Here is a 22,575-nt window from a genome sequence, read left to right as displayed (position 1 = left end):
TCCCAAAAGTGGCTTCAGCCAAGTTTTGGGTGTAAATCAACCATGTTGATACTTGCATAGAGAGCAAGTTCTGATCATTTCCTTATCTAATCATCATTTAAGTTTGCAGAACTTCACAGCACCCAGATTCTGAAGGCTGGGGGTTGTTCTGGAAATGCCAAGGACCCCTACAGAGGAGTGCAGACTTTTGGACCTAATGCACTCCAGCTGGCACCAGGGGTTGTCTGGCCTCGGTGAGATCTACCAATGGTCATCAAGGACTTTGAGAAGTCTAGGCGAAACTCAGAAGCTGAGTTCACTTCCCACAGACAGGTATCTCTAATGCAAGAAAAAAAAAGAAATCAGTAGCTGACTAATGATGAGGCAAGGTCTTTTACCCTACTTCCATTACAACACACAGAGGGACAGTCTGCCAGCTCATGGGATATTTAGAAACATAGTTCAATGTGATACAGCCTGAGTCTAGGCTCTGGAAGAGATTTAAAAACCAGCTTTCTCAAAACAAACATTTCTCTAAAATTAAGGGACTCTGAGAATCCACCTTGAACCCAACTGTGTCATTCTCCCAGAATTAAAATTGAAGGAGCAAACAAGGACAGAACTGATTGCTTGAAGGAAAGCAGATATTTGGGTTCCATCTATACATGCATATATAACAGATAATAGCTGATGACTTCACTCTTTACTTTCCTGACCTTCAATGAGTCATACATCTTGAAGACCTGAGAGCTGTCTGGTGGAAATGAAGTCATGGTTTCAAAAAGACATGCACAGATTTCTAGTCTATGAATCCTTACTTGTGATCCTGAAACTGACTGAGATATAAAAGTTCATTCAAAATACTCCAGTTGTTGGCCAGGCACAGTGGCTCATGCCTGTAATCCCAACACTTTGGGAGGCCAAGGTGGGTGGATCACGGGGTCAGAAGATCGAGATCATCTTGGCTGACATGGTGAAACCCCGTCTCTACTAAAAATACAAAAAATTACCCGGGCGTGGTGGCAGGCGCCTGTAGTCCCAGCTACTCGGGAGGCTGAGGCAGGAGAATGGCCTGAACCCAGGAGGTGGAGCTTGCAGTGAGCCGAGATCATGCCACTGCACTCCAGCCTAGGTGACAGAGCAGCAAGACTCCGTCTCAAAAAAAAGGGATGGGCACGGTGGCTCACACCTGTAATCCCAACACTTTGGGAGGCTGAGGTGCGCAGATCACGAGGTCAGGAGATCGAGACCATCCTGGCTAACACGGTGAAACCCCATCTCTACTAAAAACAAAAATAATTAGCTGGGTGTGGTGGCAGGCGCCTGTAGTCCCAACTACTAGGGAGGCTGAGGCAGGAGAATGGTGTAAACCCAGGAGGCGGAGCTTGCAGTGAGCCGAGATCACGCCACTGCACTCCAGCCTGGGTGAGAGAGCGAGACTCCCTCTCAAAATAAATAAATAAATAAATAAATAATTCCAGTTGTTATTGTTGTTTCAAAGCTTCACCCAGAAATGTTTCCAACTGGTGTGGAATGAATAAATTGTTCTGACAGTCTCTGAAGGAGAAGCAGCTTGAACCTCAGCCTTGCTAGAGGCTTAGTCTATTTAAATCCCCCAGAGCATTTAAACAGGAGCCAGTACATTGGAGCACAGTGTATATTGACTGATGCAGGGAGTTTCCTCATTGTCTTGGGAAAGGGTACGCTCACACCTGATGCTGTGTGCTGAAGAATAGTATTAGTGAGGGCAACAGGTGCTGCTGTCTCTGAATACCAGATATGGCTTGGGTTCCTATATTGGTTAGCTACTGCTGCATAACAAACTATCCCCAATTCAGTGGCTTAAAGCAGTAAGCATTTATCAGAAATCTGAGTTTGCTGGGAGGTTCTTCTGGTCTTGGCTGGATTTACTCATGCATCTGTGGTTACAGTGGGTTGAATAGGCAGTGCCACTAATCTTGGCTGGGTCCTTTACATACTTGGGGGCCAACTGGCTTTGAGTTGTTCAAAGATGTTGCTGTTACCTCACTTAATGACCAAATCAAGTCATATCACGTCTAGCTCAGATTCAAGAGGTGGAGAAATAAACTCCGGTTCTTGATGGAAGTAGCTGCAAGATCATATTGCAAAGGGTATGTGTACAGGAGGAAGGGATGAAGAACTGTAATCACCTTCCCAATCCATCATCAAGTCTAGCCTGTTTTTCCATCCTGGGGAAGCCTGGAAGTGGGGAGGAAACAGGTCAGGGCCCAAAAGGGTTTTCACATTTTCTCTTTTGACTCATTCTTTGTATCCCTCTTGTTCTACATGGTTGACATCCACTGAAGCTTGCTGATTACTAGCTCAGCACAACTGAATATTCAACACTCCTTATTTCACTCTGTACAGCCTGAATTCAAATCTTACCTCATCACTCATCAGTCGTGTGACTTTTTAGGCAATTTACTTATCTCTCTGTGCCTCAGTTCCCACATTTATAAAGAGAGGCTTGTGGGGTTGTTTTAAGACTAATTAGGTAATACATGTAAGGTACGTGGAATTCTGACTGTACTTGGCAAGACTTCATAACAGTTGGCAGCTATTCTTTACGATTCCAGGATTCCTTTTCATTTTCTTAAGAGGAAGGCCCTTAGGCCTGCACCCTTGCGTTTTGATTATTCAAGATTGAGAACTTTTATACTAAGGCATATTTAACTTGGCAAGGGGAGGCACTCATGGTGTTTGCCTTGTGAGGGCTTATCTGCCTTCCTGTGTGAACTGGCTGGGCTGCTCACAGATGCACAGATCTCTGGCTATATCATGACGGCCTTACAGGGGCCAAGAATTATCTGCAGGTGTGCAACCTTCAGAGGACCTGGGGAAACTCAACAGACATGACACAGGCCTCTGGGGGCTCCTGAACCCAACTATTGAGATAATAGTGGCATAATGCAATCATTGCTATTGTTTTAAGGTGTTGTCTTTTGGATTGGTTCATTGCATAGCAATAGATAACTGGAATAGGCAGTTAATGGGAGGATTGTGGTCAGAGGCTACTGTGGGGGCTGTTGAATTTTTCTCCAAATCTCAGATGCCCAGTATTTCTAGTCTTTGAAAGAGAGAGAGGAAAATTGAGAGAAAGAGACAGAAAGAGAGAGAGAAGAGCTTTTCTTAATCAGAGATTTCTCTTTACTCTCAACTATTTGCGGGTATTTTCATCTATTCTAAGTGAGAAATACTATCCTCTATTTTTAGGGTTTGCTGCTGTGTCCCTATTGAGACTTGTAAACTATTTGGTGATGAAATAGAAAATTGAAAAGTGGGGGCCCATTCAGCTCACAAGTGCATGCATAGTTACATAGGTGAAAGGTTGGTGACCTTACTCCCTGTTTTAACCAAGCATTCTGTCATCTTTCCAGACTTGTGGGAAGACTTGACAGCTATTATTAATCTTGTTTTGTGTATTCGGGCAGATTAAAGTATTAAGCGCACACAGCATGGGTTATCATCACCTGCTGTTTTCTTGAAGTAGTGTCTAAATGATAAGGCTGGAATATATATTTTTACAAGGGCCTGAATATTCGATCCGGTGGGAGAGAACATCTGGAACATTAGACAGGGTAAGCCACCTTTGCCAGTCCTTTCCCCCTGCTGTGACGTACAGGTGAGGCAAACAGTACTGAAGTCAAGGGCGTCAGTGCTCACTGCTCTGGCAATGCCTGGTGAAACTGAGTTATGTTTGAATTTATTGTAGATGCTGATCTTCTGGACAATCACACTTTTCCTGCTGGGAGCAGCCAAAGGTAAGAAACACCACTCCTGCCCTGCAGGAAGGGCTTAAACTTAAGCTCTCAGCCCTGGCCAGAGAAAGCTTTAACTGGCAGGGCTCCCAGCAGCTCCAGGGTACCAGAGAGAAGAGATGGGCTGGCACTCTGCCTGGGAGAGTAGGCTGGGCAGTTTAAGTGAGACCTGTTTCTGGGGATCCCCCCAGTGGCCTACCTTCATTCTCGGGGTGCCCAAGGCCAGACATTTCTAAGTAAAGCATGAAACATCTGCCTGAGTTAACATATTGACTTATCAATGCCCATTATCACATTAGTCAAATAAATGTATCAGAAGAGCTAGGAATGGGACTGAGAACTTTCCAGTTTTGATGGTAGTTCTAAACAAAGGTACCAGTGGTGTCCCTGTGGGATTCAATGGGACTGCTACCAGGCCAGTAGGTGGGCACTGGGGTCAAGAAGAGAGTGGGAGGGGTTGAAGTAGTTTCATCCATTGTCTTCAGACTGTCCCTGAACAGAAGAGTGACCAGTCCCGAACAGCAGTGACACCCCAGAGTACACCTCGAGAGCAAATCCTTAAGCAGATTCCTTTCTCTGCAGGAAAAGAAGTTTGCTATGAGGACCTCGGGTGCTTTTCTGACACTGAGCCCTGGGGCGGGACAGCAATCAGGCCCCTAAAAATTCTCCCCTGGACCGCTGAGAAGATCGGCACCCGCTTCCTGCTGTACACCAATGAAAACCCAAACAACTTTCAAGCGAGACCTCTGTCATGTTAATGTCACTGTAACTGGGCACGGGGCTATGCCCACCCTGCACCTTATCTCTGTGCCCCCTTCCTCCACCATGCCCCACCCCATCCCTCAAGCTGCCCCCCAGACCTGGCTAGACCTAGACAGAGCAGGTCGTGAGTAATGTTGGTTTGAATGAATGAATGGTTCACATTTGCCAGAACCTCTAGCTGCTGTGTGATTCTGGTCTGGAACAAACAGCTTACTGTCTAACAAGAACCACAGGGAAGGTAAGAACTCAAACCACAATCCAGGCCTAGTAGAAGCAGTGATTACTCACCTGGAGAGATGGGGCAGGAAAAGGGAGATCGGGGTGGGCTTCATGGAAGAGGTGGCTTTTTGCTGAGCTTTGAAAAGTAGAGGCATTGGGACAGGTGGAGATGAGGAAGGAAAAATAGGCCTGTGAGGCTGGGCTGCGAAAACATGCAGCACTTCTGCATTTGTCACAGATTCTCCTCCCCTCTGATCCATCAACAACTGAGGCATCAAATTTTCAAACAGACAGAAAGACCCGATTCATCATCCACGGCTTCATAGACAAAGGAGATGAGCGCTGGCTGATAGACATGTGCAAGGTAGGAGCCGGCTCTGATCCCTGTGGCCAGCTGAGGCCAACACTTCCTGCTGACATCTCTGCCTCACTTTATGCACTCAAGAAAACTTTACATATTAGGTAACTTTATGCAATTAAAATGCTTCTCTTCACAAAAATTAAAATGCCTTTCCATGTTTCTGCACATCTGCACCCTGAAGCAACCACATTCGCTATTAGAAAAATACTCCTACTATCTAATTTCTGGTTAAACCAAGGCCCGATGTTTTCTGCTTCCATTTTTAGTGAGAGTACTTTGTATCCCATAGACAAGGGACTATAGGGCTTTTTTGGTTCAAATCTTTCCCATATCCCTGAGAGGCTGACATGTGTTTCTTTGACCATTTAATTGATCTCAGCACTTTGGGAGGCCGAGGTGGGTGGATCACCTGAGGTCAGGAGTTCGAGACCAGCCTGGTGAACATGGTGAAACCCTATCTGTAGTAATAATACAAAAATCAGCCTGGCGTGGTGGCAGGTGCCTGTAGTCCCAACTACTTGGGAGGCTGAGGCAGGAAAATCGCTTGAACCCGGGAGGCAAAGGTTGCAGTGAGCCAATATTGCGCCACTACACTCCAGCCTGGGCAACAGAGCAAGACTCCATCTCAAAAAAAAAAAGAAAAGAAAAACAGAAAACTAAAATTGAGCTACTACAATGACAGAGTAGAAAGTGCCACCTACATGTAATATAGGTCAGAAGGAGAGCAACAGAAGAATACACACATGTGCGCACACACACACAGACATGTGTGCAACTTGTGCATATGCACACACACGTGCGTGCGATATACCACAATATACCATCATCCTTTCTCTTTATGTGGAGACTGGTTCAATCAATTTTTCTGTCATCTAAGAATTTACCCCAGGAGCCTGCCTTCCACACATACATTAATAACACTAACCGTTAATGTCAAAAGGAAAAATTACAAACCCAGAAAATTAAAGTCATTCTGCACTTGGCCTTGGTTTAGCAGGCATTTCACTCTTGGCAGCTTTCCTGTCCTATCTTTAATAAGCATCTTATTGATGCAGTTTATGCTCCAAATTTTCCACGCTTGTGAAAGATTCCTCAGGATAGCTTGAAAATGAAAGTCCTGGCCCGGCACCATGGCTCATGCCTGTAATCCCAGCACTTTGAGAGGCTGAGGTGGGTGGATCACCTGAGGTCAGGAGTTTGAGACCAACCTGACCAACATGGTGAAACGCTGTCTCTACTAAAAATACAAACATTAGCCAGGTGTGGTCACAGGCGCCTGTAGTCCTAGTTACTCAGGAGGCTGAGGCAAGAGAATCGCTTAAACTAGGATGCGGAGGTTGCAGTGAGCTGAGATCGCGCCACTACACTCCAGCCTGGGTGACAGAGTGAGACTGTCTCAAAAAAGAAAAGAAAAGTCCTGAGGAGAAAACTCCCACTATCTCTGTGCAAGTGATCACACATATTAGTATACTATATGTGGAATGATTCCAAGTAGATTTTAAATTTATAGTACCCTTTTAAATTCAAGCTGGTAATATGTAGTTCCTGGCAGAACTCCTAAAGATACATCAGCTCCTTCGACATCCAGGAAGACATTTTCCTTCCAGAATTCTTCAATCTCTTTTAAATCAGTACAGTTCTATTTTTCAAATATCTACATGTGTCTTCTCCATGAAGTACTGTGTCATCATGACTATAAAAATAGTGAAGCTTCTCTCTCACTTTCCAGCTCTGTAAACGCCCAGCAGGCTGCGGCATTGCCAAGAGCCTGAAAGGACGCCTCATAGTCAAATCCACAAGGTCATTTTGACACTGGCCACCGGAGATTGCACCTACGCCTTTTCTTTTTCAAAACAGGACTCTTTTCATGATGCAATTGTTTTTCCCTTCCTAATCAACCTTACTGAATTTGGTTGAAGGAAACCAGAGAGTGGCCAGCTTCCAATTAATCTGCAAGCTGGAGGGGAAATCAGTTTGCCTTTCTCATAGCATTCGCCCTGAAGGATAACTCTTAATTACCAACAGGATTCCCTAATAGAGTCTAGTTTATCTTATGTCCTAGCTAGGAGAAGAGAGAAGTGACCATTTCTGAGCCCTGGCTGGATAAGGTTTCCCCTGCTCCCATGATCTCCCCTACCCCGCTATCTCCCCAATACCAGAACCTGTTCAAGGTGGAGGAGGTGAATTGCATCTGCGTGGACTGGAAAAAGGGCTCCCAAACCACCTACACACAGGCCGCCAACAATGCGCGAGTGGTGGGCGCCCAGGTGGCCCAGATGCTCGACATCCTCTCGGTGAGTCAGCTGGCTGGGCTATGTGAGGAGGGAAGTAGTGCCTGCTGGTCTCTGGTAGAGATGCAGCTGAGAGTTATGGATTAAAGAAGGAGAAAAAATTGATATCCAGATCTTACTTCTAAAACTCTGAAATTTGCCTTCATAATGACACGCCAGTGGAAGCAAAAATGAGAATTGCTAACACTTAGAAAGTGTTTTTTGTTTTTAAATCATCTTCAATTTACAGATAAAGAAACTGAGGCCCAGAAAGTTTAACTAGTTTGCTCCCAAAGTCATAAAGCAAATGAATAGAAGAGGTGCCTTTTGATCCAGATCATCTAGCTTCAGAATTCACAACACCAGGTGGGCTCTGTTTGGGGTGAAACATGGCATGGCCAGAGAGAGCCACAGAGAGCCAACGGACAGTACGTGCAATTGGCATGTGTCACCTCTACTGGCCTGGTGGTGTGGGTGCTATTGATGTTGGGGAATTCCTTCTGCCACAATCATTTCACTTGTTTCTTCCTACACTGTTTCATTTTAGCTAACTCTTTCAGTCTTTAACTCTTTAAGTTTCTACTCCTTTGTGACTATTTTCTGTACTAGGTAATGACCAGAGCCATTTCTCTTATAGCTAAAGGGTCTACAAAATAACCAACTTCTCCTCTCCTGCAGAAATCAAAACCCATGGTATTTGTACAAGAAGTATGGGAGACCAATAAATGAAGTGCCTTTGGGTGAACGTCTCTGAGAGCAACACGTGCAAATACCTCATAGCTCTATTTGATTTGCTCGTTCACCAGTTTTTTTGGAGCACAATGTCAGGAGTGTGTGAGGAAGTTAAAAAGACACACGAGGTCCCAGACCATCAAGGAGCTTGCAGTGAAAACTTGCAATGCCAGTAGAGTGTGATCTATTAGTGGGTTCTGATGGGGAGGGTAGGAGCTTTGCAGGAACACATAGAAGGCAGCTAATCCACACGGACAGGGCAGGGAAAGGGATTAAGGAGGTCTCCCAAGGAAGAGACGTCTAAATTGAGAGCTGAAGGCTAGTCTGTTGATGTTAGCTGGCAAGTGCTTGGGGGATAGGCAACAACAGGAAGAGAAGAACGAACCAGGCCCAGAGGTGAGAGGCTATGATGTATTTGGGGGTCTGAAAGTTCAACTTTGGCTGAAGAGTCTAGAAAAATAGATGATGAGTTAGGAAACCTCTGAGGCCTTCAAAATGAGTTTGAGCTTGATCCTGAAGGCAATGAGAGGCATGGAAGTTTTTCAGCAGAGGAGTAATATCCATCAGGCTGGCATTTTAGAAAAACTACAGCAAAAAAAAAATGTCCTGAAAATACAATCCCCCCACTCCAGACAGAGTACAGCTATCCGCCTTCCAAAGTTCACCTCATCGGCCACAGCCTGGGAGCCCACGTGGCTGGAGAGGCAGGGAGCAAGACTCCAGGCCTGAGCAGGATTACAGGTAAGGCCCCAGGGGCAGGGCCCCAGTTTTGTCCCCAGAAACCCCAGAATGAGGTCTCAAGAATGCAGCCCAGTTCAGAGTTCCCCTGAAGGAGACTGCCCCCCTGGCTGTGATAGAGCTGCTTGGAGCCTATGCAGAACATTTTAGGGAGCCCCCCAAGAAGCTCATGTGCCACCTTCATGGCAAGGGAAGGGTGATTTTGTTCCTCTTTGCTTCTTCCACCTCTGTCCTAGCGCCTCCTTTCCAAGTCCCGGTTTTCTGGTGGTGTTGCTTTCTCAGCAGGACTGGGCACCCAGGAAAACGCAGAGTGAGACTAGTATCAACATAAGCGAAACATCATTCAAGGAGGGTCTATATTGCCAAGTCTTTCTCCCTTCTCTTTGAAATTAAGGGCAGAATAGAATCTAAAAATTGTTTCCCACTGCTTCTACTGGTAGAAGAAGCCCAGTCGCCATTATGGCCAAAAGCATTCGTTTAATCCAATCAAAGCATTTGAATTATAACAGCAACAAGATATATCTACATAATATGATGGTAATCATAATAATAATGTTATTATAATTATTATAGTAAGCATAGATTAAGTGCCTGCTTATCCCAAATACTGCACAAAAATTTATATTTTCTCATATAATTCTCAGGACTGAAGAAAAAGGCTCAGGGATGCAAATAACTTGCCCAAAGCCACACAACTCGTCAGTGGGAGATCCGAGATCCAGACCTAGTTTTGCTAATGTTTGGCTCAAGCAACTCTTTATAAGAAATCTCTCTTTTATTTTCAGCTGGCGACTACATTCATGTTCCTATTTTATCAGCTGCTCTAACCAAGCCTTCAAAAACTGTTAACAAATCCAAGATCCCTGCTAAGAAGGAAAATTGTCAAAAATAATAATTATTAATATCTTACATATACACCCATGAGTATACACCAGGCATTGTGCTAAGTGCTGCATAGCAACTCATTTAATCCATAACAACCATATCAAACAGATGCCATTATCACTCCATTTTGTAAAATGAAGAACCTGAAGCACAAAAAGGTAGAGTGACATGCTCAAGGTCATGCATCTTGTCCCAAAAGCAGCTGAGTAGGAATTTGGAGCCAGGCAACCTAGACCCAGAACCTGTGTTCTTAACTATGATACCACATTGCTTCACCCCTTTCTTTCTACAAACTTGAGGAGAGAAAGGATGTTGAAGAAGAAAGATACACAAGGAAATGGGAAACTCTGGTGTGTAAAAAATCCTTGCTTAAACAAAATCTAAATTTCTTTGCTCATCTGCCCTCCTCCATCCATGCCACTGGGAACCCCTTTGTAATGAGCCACAGACTCTATGTCCTCATATTTAGCACCCAAGGTCATGGCACTGCACAACTCCGGGGCATGGTACCCCTTGCTTTGGGCAGTGCATAGCCTGGGCAGCTGTATACCTTGGTGCTGCTGACAGCTACAGTCAGGTCCATTGTTCTGCAGTGCTGATCATCTCTTTTAGGGTTGGATCCTGTGGAAGCAAGATTTGAAGGTGCTCCTGAAGAGGTGCGACTAGATCCCTCTGATGCTGACTTTGTTGATGTGATTCACACGGATGCAGCTCCCCTGATCCCATTCTTGGGTGAGGCCCACGATGCTCTAGCTGTGAGCATGCATGACTGTGTTTTAAGCCTGAAAGTCCTGCATGACAGAAAGCTCATTGCTGTTCTAAACATTTCAGGTTTTGGAACAAATCAACAGATGGGTCATCTTGACTTCTTCCCTAACGGAGGAGAGAACATGCCGGGATGCAAGAAGAATGCCCTGTCTCAGATTGTGGATCTAGATGGCATCTGGGCAGGTAAAGTCGTGGTGGGGTGAGGGGAACAGGGAGGGTGCTTTCCTGGAGCGACCAATACCTTTGTATAGCAAATCTTAAGAATAAAAATGAAACTGTCTTTAAAAATATACAATTCCCTCTTCTGAGGATTATTTCGGAAAAAAAATGTAGCTACATAGTATTTGTTATATCTCAGCTTTACTGCTTTTGTACGTCCTTAAAACTTTGCTGTGGATGTCCTGGCATGTACAATCAACAAAGAATTATGAAACTGTCACTTAAAGCTGTGACTCCAACAATCAATTGGTAGTTACCTGATAGAGCCAGGAAATAGCATAAGAGCAAACATCCTGACTGTAACTAAGAGACTTTTGCTACAAATTCTCTCTTGGGAATCAGTGATAAGGTTCAAAATGATGTAATCAGCTCCCCTTCGGTAGCTAGAATGAGAATATTCCCAATAGTTTGGGAATATTCCCAACAGCAAGCCTATTTGCAAAATGAGAGCCATTGCTTACCTATGTTGAGTAGGAATGAGGAGCAGTCACAGTTAAGGAAGGTGAGATGGGAGACTGTTATTGGACGTGGTTATTCTTTATTGTTGATCTAGCGCACTTGGGAAGAAAGGGCATCCTGCAGACACAGCTCTGACTCTGTATCTAATGAGGCCAAAAGGACAATGGACAGGTGAAGTTTTCATCCAGACTTATCATGTGGCACCACACAAGAAAAAACCCTTAGTAGTCTGACCAAATGTAATGAGTAAAGATTTTTATTGAATTTCATCCAAATGGCTTGGCATATATGGATGCCATCAAAGCAAATATTAAGAATGAGGACCGACCAGGCATGATGGCTCACGCCTATAATCCCAGCACTTTGGGAGGCCAAGGCAGGCAGATCATTTGAGGTCAGGAGTTTGAGACCAGCTTGACCAACATGGTAAAACCCCGTCTCCACTAAAAACACAAAACTTAGCCAGGCGTGGTGGTGCATGCCTGCAATCCCAGCTACTCAAGAGGCTGAGGTAGGAGAATCATTTGAACCCAGGAGGCAAAGGTTGCAGTGAGCCGAGACCATGCCATTGCACCACAACCTGGGCAACAAGAGTGAAACTCCATTTCAAATGATAATAATAATAATAATTTTTAAAAATGAGGACATATGCAGTTTGTCTGTCACAGCCTCGTGAGGGTTTGCATGCATAGGGCAGCCGAAACTCTTCATCAGTAATGGCCCAGCAAGCTCAGGCCAGGTCTAGAAGGTGTAATGTAACATTTGTCACTTGGCAGGAATTGCAGGGAGCCAAGAAAGGTTGCAAGGAAAATCAAGACACTGTGAGAGTGAAGCTCATACAAAGCCACCTAAAGTTACACAGTCCTTGTTTTTATTTGTATAATTGCTGCATGGAAATGTCCTCACATTGGCTTGGTCATGTCACATCTAGTCATGTCTTTGAGGACCTCTAGCATGGTGCCTGGGACATGAAATGGCACAAAGGTTGGAGGGATGGGCTCAAGACCAGATGGGCATGGGTTTAATTACCAGCTTTCCCACCTATTAGCTAAACTGTAAATCTGAGCCAATACTCTGTAGTTCTTTCTGTAAAATAGGGATGAGATGATAATGTACAAACTTTAAATGGACAAGGCATTTAAAGTGATCAGAACGTTGCCTGGCACACAGAAAGCACCCTCTATATGTTAATTGTCATTATAGTGGCTGAATTTTGGATTTATCTTAAGTTTCTGAAAGTATGGTCCTACTTTGGAACCATCTCATTTGGAGAGAGAGGCAGAGAAGCTGTTTCAGCCCCCCAACCACCTGTTCAGGCTTCCTTATTTGTTTTCCCAGGAACCCGGGATTTTGTGGCTTGCAATCACCTAAGAAGCTACAAGTATTACTTGGAAAGCATCCTCAACCCCGATGGGTTTGCTGCATACCCCTATGCTTCCTACAAGTCCTTTGAGTCTATAAGCTATTGTCCTGCCTCCAGCAATGGGCATCACCCCACTGTGGGACTGTTGTCCTGCTGTGTTTGGGATTTGCAATGCCTTTTCACTACATGTTTTGCATTGTCCCTCAGAGTTCATGGTCCTGTGGAGTGGAAGAGGAAAAAACGTAAATAACTTTAGGCAGGAGGCAGCTAATATTTTCGATGAGATGAGTCATGTGGCAGAGGAAAACTGGGAAACCAGAGAGAAAGAGCAGTCAATTCGATGATATAGAGAGGCTTCCTGCAGGAGGCGACCTCTGAATCTGGTTTAAAAATGATAGAGTTTAGAAAACACAGGAATGCACATTTCTGGCACGGGCAGAGCAAGAGTAGAAGAATGTATAGAGAATAATTCACACCAGAGAGAAAGCAAGGTGGATGCTGGAGTCCTATATGCCAGACTGGCAACAAGGGGAGAGATGGAAGAATGACAGGCTAGAGACTGCCTATTCTGGCTCACGAGAGCCAGTGTGAATATCCCTTCCCAACTCCAGATTCAGAGACATCATGTTAGTAGCCTGAAATTGGCCACAGTCAGAGTATTTACACCACCGAAATTGGTAGGCACTGCAATCCAGGGTTTTTGTCCCAGAGAGTTGGCTGCTTATCATTCACCACTTCACCATTTAACGGAAGGTATAATTGATCTAACCTAGGTCCTGAGCATCAGTGTTTTTTAAAGCTCCTCAAATAATTCTAATGTGTTGTGCCTAAAAGTTGGGAACCCTGATCCGGATGAAGGTAACTTAGAGATCATCTGCTCCAACCCCCTTGCTGTCACAAAGGAGAACGCTTAGGCTGTAGGAAAATTGAGTGTCTGCTCCCTCAGATGTATCAATCATACAAATACAAATTCTCCTTACAGTCCCATCTATCTCTTCTCATTAGGACAAGTGCTTCCCCTGTCCAGATCAAGGATGACCACAGATGGGTCACTATGCTGATAAATTTGCTGGCAGGACAAGTGAAGAGCAGCAGAAATTCTTCTTGAACACAGGAGAGGCTAGCAATTTCGCTCGTAAGTTGCACTTGGACTACCTGCCCATGTAAAGCAAGTATATAGTTTCTGTTACAAATGAGGGGCTTGCTTTCAACCTGAAATATTTGAGCATACATTTTGATTATCTTAGAAATGGACACATTCACCCAAACTATCCCAGTTACAAGTCAACTGAGGATTTAGAAAGAGTGCGCATTTCTTCCATGCTATTTCTGTGGCATGAAATGAGAGCAAGCCCTTGTATTTCTCTGGCATGAAATGAGAGCAAGCAAATAGTATAATTAATAGAATGAGGCCAATTTGCACATCCTCGTGACCAGCTACCCTGAATGTGTACCACTCCACAGTTCATCATTTCTTTCCTTTTTAAGGCCGCATCAGACACACCTGTTCTTCTCTTCATTCAGCAAAGATGTAATTGGTACCAGCTCTTTGCTGGGCTGTGTCCCTTAAGAAGCCCAGTTCCATTCTCTGATTTCCCCTCTGTCTATGCATCCCTGATGCCCAGGGGCTGCCTTGCTGGTGGAGTGCAGGTGGGAATCAGGGGGAAGGATGGGTTCTCTCTAAAACCAGCTGAATGAACTAAGACAATGGACTAAGACACAGGGTAGAGACTGGGCATGTTCGAACCACTTAGTACCAGCTTGCCCTATGACAGTTCTGTAGGAGGTGGCCCAGTAAAGACAGAGGTTATATATTCATATAAATATATAACACATCTTACATAGTTTTTAAAGTCAGAGTTATTGAGGTATAATTTATATTTGGCAAAATGCACGCTTTTTAACATACACTTCTATGAGTTTGGACAAATGAATAGTTGTGTTACCACCTCCAAATCAAGATATAGAACATTTCTATCACCATATATATCACTCTGTATTTTTTTGTAAGAAGACATTGGTTAATCAATCCTTCCACTGATGTTGTGATGCATGAAATACTTGCCAATATTTCAACAACAAATTAAACATTCAAAAATCATGTATTCATTCCTCAATCAACAATTATTTATGGGCCACAGACTACGCTAGACACTGAGGATGCAGGGACGAACAAGACACTCCTCTCATGAAATTAATAATCCAGCCGAAGAGAGAAACTGAGCAAGCAACTACAAGCGTGTTGGGATTGGTGGCTGTTGCCATGACATTATGGGACGGGGAACCTGGCCCTGACCAGAAGGAGGGTCAGGGACAAGGTCTCTGAATATAGGAAAGATGAATAGGAGTTAGGCAAGAATCGTGTGTGTGTATATTAATGTACATCTGTGCACATGTGTGGGTGTATGCATGCATGTGTGAGTGTGTTTATGTGTGCATGTACCTTTATGTGTATGCATGTGTTTATATATGTATGCATGTGTGTCTGTATGTTTATGTATATATGAGTGCCTGTGTGTGTATTCGTATGTGGGTGTCTATGTGTATGTGTGTGGTTATATGTGTGTAGGTTTGTGTGTGTGTGCACATACACATGCATGTTTATGTATATGTATTTGTGTGTGTGCACGCACATGCGTATGTTTCTGTAGATGTATTTGTGTGTGTGCACGCACATGCGTATGTTTGTGTAGATGTATTTGTGTGTGGCACGCACATGCGTATGTTTGTGTAGATGTATTGTGTGTGTGCACGCACATGCGTATGTTTGTGTAGATGTATTTGTGTGTGTGCACGCACATGCGTATGTTTGTGTAGATGTATTTGTGTGTGTGCACGCACATGCGTATGTTTGTGTAGATGTATTTGTGTGTGTGCACGCACATGCGTATGTTTGTGTAGATGTATTTGTGTGTGTGCACGCACATGCGTATGTTTGTGTAGATGTTTTGTGTGTGTGCACGCACATGCGTATGTTTGTGTAGATGTATTTGTGTGTGTGCACGCACATGCGTATGTTTGTGTAGATGTATTTGTGTGTGTGCACGCACATGCGTATGTTTGTGTAGATGTATTTGTGTGTGTGCACGCACATGCGTATGTTTGTGTAGATGTATTTGTGTGTGTGCACGCACATGCGTATGTTTGTGTAGATGTATTGTGTGTGTGCACGCACATGCGTATGTTTGTGTAGATGTATTTGTGTGTGTGCACGCACATGCGTATGTTTGTGTAGATGTATTTGTGTGTGTGCACGCACATGCGTATGTTTGTGTAGATGTATTTGTGTGTGTGCACGCACATGCGTATGTTGTGTAGATGTATTTGTGTGTGTGCACGCACATGCGTATGTTTGTGTAGATGTATTTGTGTGTGTGCACGCACATGCGTATGTTTGTGTAGATGTATTTGTGTGTGTGCACGCACATGCGTATGTTTGTGTAGATGTATTTGTGTGTGTGCACGCACATGCGTATGTTTCTGTAGATGTATTTGTGTGTGTGCATGCACATGTGTATGTTTCTGTAGATGTATTTGTGTGTGTGCACGCACATGCATACGTTTGTACATATGCATTTGTATTTGTGTGTGTGTGTGCATGCAGGCCCTGGGACAGCACTTCAGGTAGAAGCCTAAGTGACAACTGCTCATGCACCTACTCTGTGCTAGAGACTGCCCAGGGTCCTGGGGAGCAAAGATGAAACACAGTCCCCGCCCTTGAGGTGGTTGCCAGGCTGCACTCCCGAGCTACCTTCCCAAATGTGGAGACAAGCCCCTATTCCCTCTCTCTTCACCTTAACTCACTGTACTGTCATTCTGGGGCAGAGCTGGCCAATAGAACTTTCTGCAATGAGGGGCATATTCTGTGTAGCCATTAGCCTCATGTGGCAATTTAACATTTGCAACACAGCTAATGAGTTTGAGAAACTAAATTTGTAATTGTATTTAATTTGGATTTAAATGTAAGCAGCTACATGTGGCTAGTGACCTCCTCACTAGGCAATGCAGTTCTAGAGGGGGATATTGCTGAATACATACTTCTCCTTAAGGCCTTGTTTGATTTGTAGATTAACAAGTAGAATTTCTTATACTTTGGCTGGACGTGGTGGCTCACGTCTGTATTCCCAGCACTTTGGGAGGCTGACACGGGTGGATCACTTGAGGTCAGGAGTTGGAGACGAGCCTGACCAACAACATGGTGAAACTCTATCTCTGCTAAAAATACAAAAATTAGCCAGGCGTGGTGGTGCATGCCTGTAGTCCCAGCTACTAGGGAGGCTGAGGCATGAGAATCACTTGAACCTGAGAGGCGGAGGTTGCAGTGAGCCAAGACTGCACCACTGCACTCCAGCCTGGGTTACAGAGTGAGACTCCATCTCAAAATAATAATAATAATAATAATTTTTTAAAAAAGAATTTCTTATGCTTTGATGCCTCGGAGTAAGAGAAGGAGACAAGTCTGGGATGTAGGCTACCTAATTCGTATGTGAATAAATTGAACTCTTCCATGTCCTGTGCAGGCTGGAGATATGGGGTTTCCATCACACTGTCTGGAAGAACAGCCACTGGTCAGATCAAAGTTTCTTTGTTTGGAAATAAGGGAAACACTCACCAGTACAATATCTTCAGGTAATTTGCCATTTTAATACTACGTCTCATTTGATGATATACACAGTCTTCAAACCACACACTTAATTTGAACACTTATCATCTCTTCATATGTCAATGGTTTTTAATTACAGTCATGTAACATGCAACAACATTTTAGTTGATGGACAACATACACAAGAGTTGCTCTATAAGTTTGGTATAAATACCATATTTTTACTGTACTTTTTCTATGTTTGGGTGTTTAGATACACAAATACTTACCACTGTATTCCAACCATCTACAGAACTCAATATAGTAACATGTAGTACAGGTTTGTAACCTAGGAGCAATAGGCTGTACCATACAGCCTAGGTATGTAGTAGGCTGTGCCATCTACGTTTGTGTGAATACATGCTATGATGTCCACACAATGATTAAATCACCTAAGGACACATTTCTCAGAACATATCTCCATTGTTAAGCAATGCAGGACTATATTACTTTATGACTGAAGTTAATTGCAGACTTCTGCTAATAATTTTTCTTTTCTATTATAAACCTAGGCATTTCATTCTTTCTCTCTCTCTCTTTTTATTTTTTATTTTTTTAAGAAAGAGTCTTGCTCTGTCATCCAGGCTGGAGTGCAGTGGCACAATCTTGGTTCACTGCAACCTCCGCCTCCCGGGTTCAAGAAAGTCTCATGCCTCAGTCTCCCTAGTAGCTGAGATTACGGGCATGGGCTACCATACCTGGCTGACTTTTGTATTTTTAGTAGAGAGGGGTTTTGCCATGTTGGCCAGGCTGGTCTCGAACTTCTGACCTCAAGTGATCCGCCCACCTCGGCCTCCCAAAATGCTGGGATTATGGGTGTGAGCCACCACGCCTGGCCTCTTTCTCTCGTAATAGATTTTTTTTTTTAAACGTAAATCTAATATTACTTCAGATATCCTGTTTTCTGATTAGTACAATAACCCATGCTTATTGTGCCATACCATGTGGCTAATTCGTTACTGTACAGATAATTCTTCCAAAAAATATAAAATGATATGCAGGAATTCTGTTTCATTTTCTATAAGAAAGCATTCAATTTTAAAACTTGAGTTTTTAAAACCATAGTTTGAACAGTGCTTGCATATTGCTAGCTTTTCCATGTCTCCATCCTTCATTTGGAAATTAATTCAGAAAAATAATCTTGTTAATCTAGAATAGAAAACAGCAGCATGGCACTGTATGGTCATTAGAACTCATTTCCATGAACAGGGATGTTTATGTTCTCTATTGCAAGGGGGATTCTCACACCAGGCTCAACCCACTCCTATGAGTTTGATGCAAAGCTGGATGTTGGAACAACTGAGAAAGTCAAGTTTCTTTGGAATAACAATGTGATAAATCCAACCCTCCCCAAAGTGGGTGCTGCCAAGATCACTGTGCAAAAGGGAGAAGAGAAGACAGCGTATGTATCTTTGCTGGCTGGTGCTGAAAAATGTTTGCAGAGATTCATGTTATAATGAAAACCCACCCCAGAAAGTTACGCATAGTTAAGCAAGAAAAGTCAAGAAAATTTACTCATCTGTGGCCCCTTCTCCCCAAACAAGCAACTGACAAAGAGCATAAAACGTTTCTGTTGGGTGCACCTTATTGGGTGTTCTCAGCACTGCCTGTGGGAATACAGAAGATAAGACTGTACTTTCAAGGTAAAATGAGAAAATATAAGAAAGAGAACAAGAAATCCTTTTGAAGGGTACAAGTTTATAAGTATGGGCTAGTGAATAGCTATACTTGAAAGAAGAGAAGACCAATCACATTTCAGGATAATAAAACGGAAAATAAATCGGTTTTAGGAAAAGATGGAGAATTTTATATAGGACAAGAAAGCACTAGGGTTGCAATACTTGTGAGATCCTGACCTGTGGTCTCCCTGGCTTTGGGCCTGGATAAGCACAGGGCCATGGGTAGGAAAAAGGGACAGCTGGAGGAAAAGTTGGAGTGGTGACCTGAGAGGGAAGAGTGACTGTCTTGAAGCTCAGATCCCAGGTCTGGTCAATAGAACACATGGCTTTGTGGGAAGGAGATCCTGGGCTCTCAGCCACCGATGGTCTTGAAGTTTGGGGTTAGGTGGAGTCACCGAGGTCAGGTCCCAGAGATTGTCACTCCCCCAGGTGGGGAGGGTGGGGTGGCAGAGTAGAATGGGGGCTGACTCCACATCTGGATCTCCTCGGACTGGATGACCCAGTGAGGTTCTCCCTATCCCCACAAGGCAAGGAGAACAAAGAGGTTGGCCCTGCCAGGTGGTCAGTGGAACCAGGAGGCTTTATAAGCTAGAGCATAGTATAGAGGAGACTGGGCCGGGCTGGTGGGGAGCCCTGTGCAGGCTGGAGGTGCAGCCAAATCCTTTCCTCCCTGACCCCATCGGAGGATTCTCAGCCTCTAAAATTCAGCTCCCCACGGCCTCATTAGCAAGCATCCCATGGCCTGAATCCTGGGACTGTGTGGTTAAAAACATGTCAGGTGGTGGCATCACTGGAATCTTAAAAATGAGAGGTGTTCCCAGTCGGGCGCGGTGGCTCACGCCTGTAATCCCAGCACTTTGGGAGGCTGAGGTGGGTGGATCTCCTGAGGTCGGGAGTTCGAGACCAGCCTGACCAACATGAAGAAACCCTGTCTCTACTGAAAACACAAAAATTAGCCGGGCGTGGTGGCACATGCCTGTAATCCCAGCTATTCGGGAGGCTGAGGCAGGAGAATCACTTGAACCTGGGAGGCGGAGGTTGCAGTGAGCCAAGATTGTGCCATTGCACTCCAGCCTGGGCCACAAGAGTGAAACTCCGTCTCACAAATAAATAAATAAATAAAAATGAGAGGTGTTCCCAGGAGATGACTTGCTCACAGGTAAGACGTATGAGGCCAAATCAGCCAGGGCATTGCATCTTCTAGGTTTTCTGAGGAAAGGCTGAGGCTTTCTGAACTTTCCGCAAATCAAACAGAATGTACTTAAGGCTTCACCTGAGGCCCTCTGCCCATCAGCTGTCATCTGCATTCTAGTGGCTGAGTGCAGCTCCCCTCGCTGTCTGCTCAGAGAGACTCTTTCTTAAGAGCAGCTGGATATAAAACATCAGGTTTTTAAACAGAGGAAAGTCAAAACCAGCTTCAAATCTCTCAAACTAGTTTGGTGAATAAAAACATTGAATTAGTTGAATTACTCAAAAGTTTTCCTGTTATGAGACTGGCCAGTAACATTTAATAATAATAATAATGATAAAGAAGCTAAAGAAAATCAAGATTTTGGTCCAAGCTCTTCTCAGAATCCCCTCATATTTTTTAGTAACCTCATTGGGGTTTCAGTTCCTACTAAGGAACCTGCCGACTAGGATTCCCTCCAATGACACAGTATCCAAAGAGAATGGTAGCCCTCCCCCTCTTTATTTCTCCCTGTCCCCCTCTCTTTCTTTATTAAGTACCTATTGTAAATGTACCCTTGCAAATGACTTTATTAAGTACCTATTGTATGGCCTGGCAAATAGTAAGGGATGCAAAGACAGAGCCTACACTCAAGGAGCTTACAGTTTAGCTGTTGAGAAAAATCAGACTTACAGTTCACAGGAAAGGTCAAAAGACCAAATAAATAACTCCCAGGAGAGGCTCAGAAAGACAGTGGCCAAGGAGGAAAGCAGAGGGCCCCGGGGAGGCTGTGATGGAAGGAAGGGCAGCTCTCAGGATGAGGGAGGGAGGAGGAGGGAGGAAAGGCACAGGGGCAGGGCAACAGGTCCAGGTGCATGAGGGGCGACAGGGCCCAAGTGCAGGGAATATGATTGGAGGCCTCTGATGCCAGGTTAGGGCTTCTTGGAAGGAAAAATGAAACACAGAAGAGAAGGTGGGAAGGGGCCAAGGAACACAAGTGAGGAAATGGGGCAAAGCTTCCAAGCTCACTGGTGGTTAGGCCTGAGAGAAGTCTAAGCTCACAGGTGGCTAGGCCTGAGAGAACCACAATAATAACTGCTTACATCTGCATTGTTTTGTGTTAATTATAAGACTTTTTACATTTACCATCATGGGATGTTGCGTTCTTATCATGGAACTCTCAACAGTCATGAGAGGGAGTCCTCTTCTACAAATGAAGAGGGCTGCCTTTCTCTCTCTCTCTCTCTCTTTTTTTTTTTTTTTTCTGAAATAGAGTCTCGCTCTGTTGCCCAAACTAGAGTACAAGTGGGGTGATCTCAGCTCACTGCAACCTCCGCCTCCCAGGTTCAAGAGATTCTTGTGCCTCAGACTCCTGAGTAGCTGGGATTATAGGCATGCACCACCACACCTGGCTAATTTTTGTATTTTTAGTAGAGACGGGGTCTCACCATGTTGGCCAGGCTGGTCTCAAACTCCTGGCCTCGAGTGATCAACCTGCCTCGCCCTCCCAAAGTGCGGGGATTACAGGCATGAGCCACCACACCAGGCCCTGCCTTTCTCTTTTGATACTGTGTCATTGGAGGGAATCCTAGTGGGCACGTTCTTTAGTGGGAATTAATACCCCAATAAAGTTATTAAAAAATATGAGGAGAGCTTGGACCAAAATCTTGATTTTCTTTAGCTTCCCAGTTATTACATCCTTCCTCAGAATCCTCAGATAACTAGCCCCAAAGCATTCAAACATGGGAGGGCAAGGTCATGAGGAACTCCAGGGAGGAATGCCAGGTCCCCCGACTCCAGAGCTGGAAGACAAGGTCAAGGAAGGCTTGAAGTGTGATCCTGAAAATACAGCCTCTGGCATCAGATGGACCTGTTTTTGCATCTTTGTTATTCTGCTGATTAATGGAGAGCCCTCTGTGCCTCAGTTTCCTCTCCTGTAATGTAGAACTAATAATCAGACCCCCTCACACATGTGTGGTGAGGATCAAGTTTGCACAAGTGAATTATGCAGCATAATTGGCCGCAGATAAGAAGGGCTCAGGGCGTGTTGGCCGCTGTCCCCTTCGGAGAGTGACTGGAGGACAGCATCCCTCTGTGAGCCAGGCTGCTGAGCCTATGGTGGCCGCCACGCACCTGTGGAGACAAGGGAGTGACAGTCCCTTCCTTCGGAGGCCACCGTCCTGTGTGACACTCCAGAACCATAGCAGACCTTGTCCTAGAGCCTCCAGGCAGCAAGCACTGCAGGCGCTGGTTGCAGCTCCAGTCCTAGGGCCCCCTTGTGCCTCCTGAATCACTCATCAGCTGTGACTTGGCTTAACCCCTTAAGAAAAAAAAAAAAAAAACAGCAACACCTGGCTTTTGCTAAGGTGACCCCCAAATGCTTACAAAGCTTCCCTTTCTCCCCAGGTACAACTTCTGTAGTGAAGACACAGTGCGCGAAGACACGCTGCTCATCCTCATGCCCTGCTAGGTGGCATAAGCTCCGTAGCTTACGTGGCTGCTGCGTTCATGCCAATAAAATCCACTGGTGCATCTGTATGCTCTGAGTCTGT

The 22,575-nt window shown here is 44.6% G+C and overlaps 1 protein-coding gene across 1 annotated transcript; it reads left to right on the top strand.

The window, feature by feature from the left end:
- Positions 1 to 3,633: 3,633 nt before the first annotated feature.
- On the top strand, positions 3,634 to 22,561 carry LOC117066361 (inactive pancreatic lipase-related protein 1-like). The gene is given in 12 exon segments (XM_033181635.1): positions 3,634 to 3,761; positions 4,341 to 4,495; positions 4,978 to 5,103; positions 7,260 to 7,394; positions 8,735 to 8,843; positions 10,338 to 10,457; positions 10,557 to 10,676; positions 12,510 to 12,629; positions 13,541 to 13,669; positions 17,055 to 17,163; positions 18,411 to 18,578; positions 22,430 to 22,561. Coding segments are annotated over 12 exon segments (1,404 nt in total). The 5' UTR covers positions 3,634 to 3,712; the 3' UTR covers positions 22,494 to 22,561.
- The last annotated feature ends 14 nt before the right edge of the window (positions 22,562 to 22,575 follow it).

This window comes from Trachypithecus francoisi, unplaced genomic scaffold (genome assembly GCF_009764315.1).
Source record: "Trachypithecus francoisi isolate TF-2019V2 unplaced genomic scaffold, Tfra_2.0 Contig01579, whole genome shotgun sequence".
Lineage (NCBI taxonomy): Eukaryota > Metazoa > Chordata > Mammalia > Primates > Cercopithecidae > Trachypithecus > Trachypithecus francoisi.
This window is presented reverse-complemented; position numbering and strand designations above follow the sequence as displayed.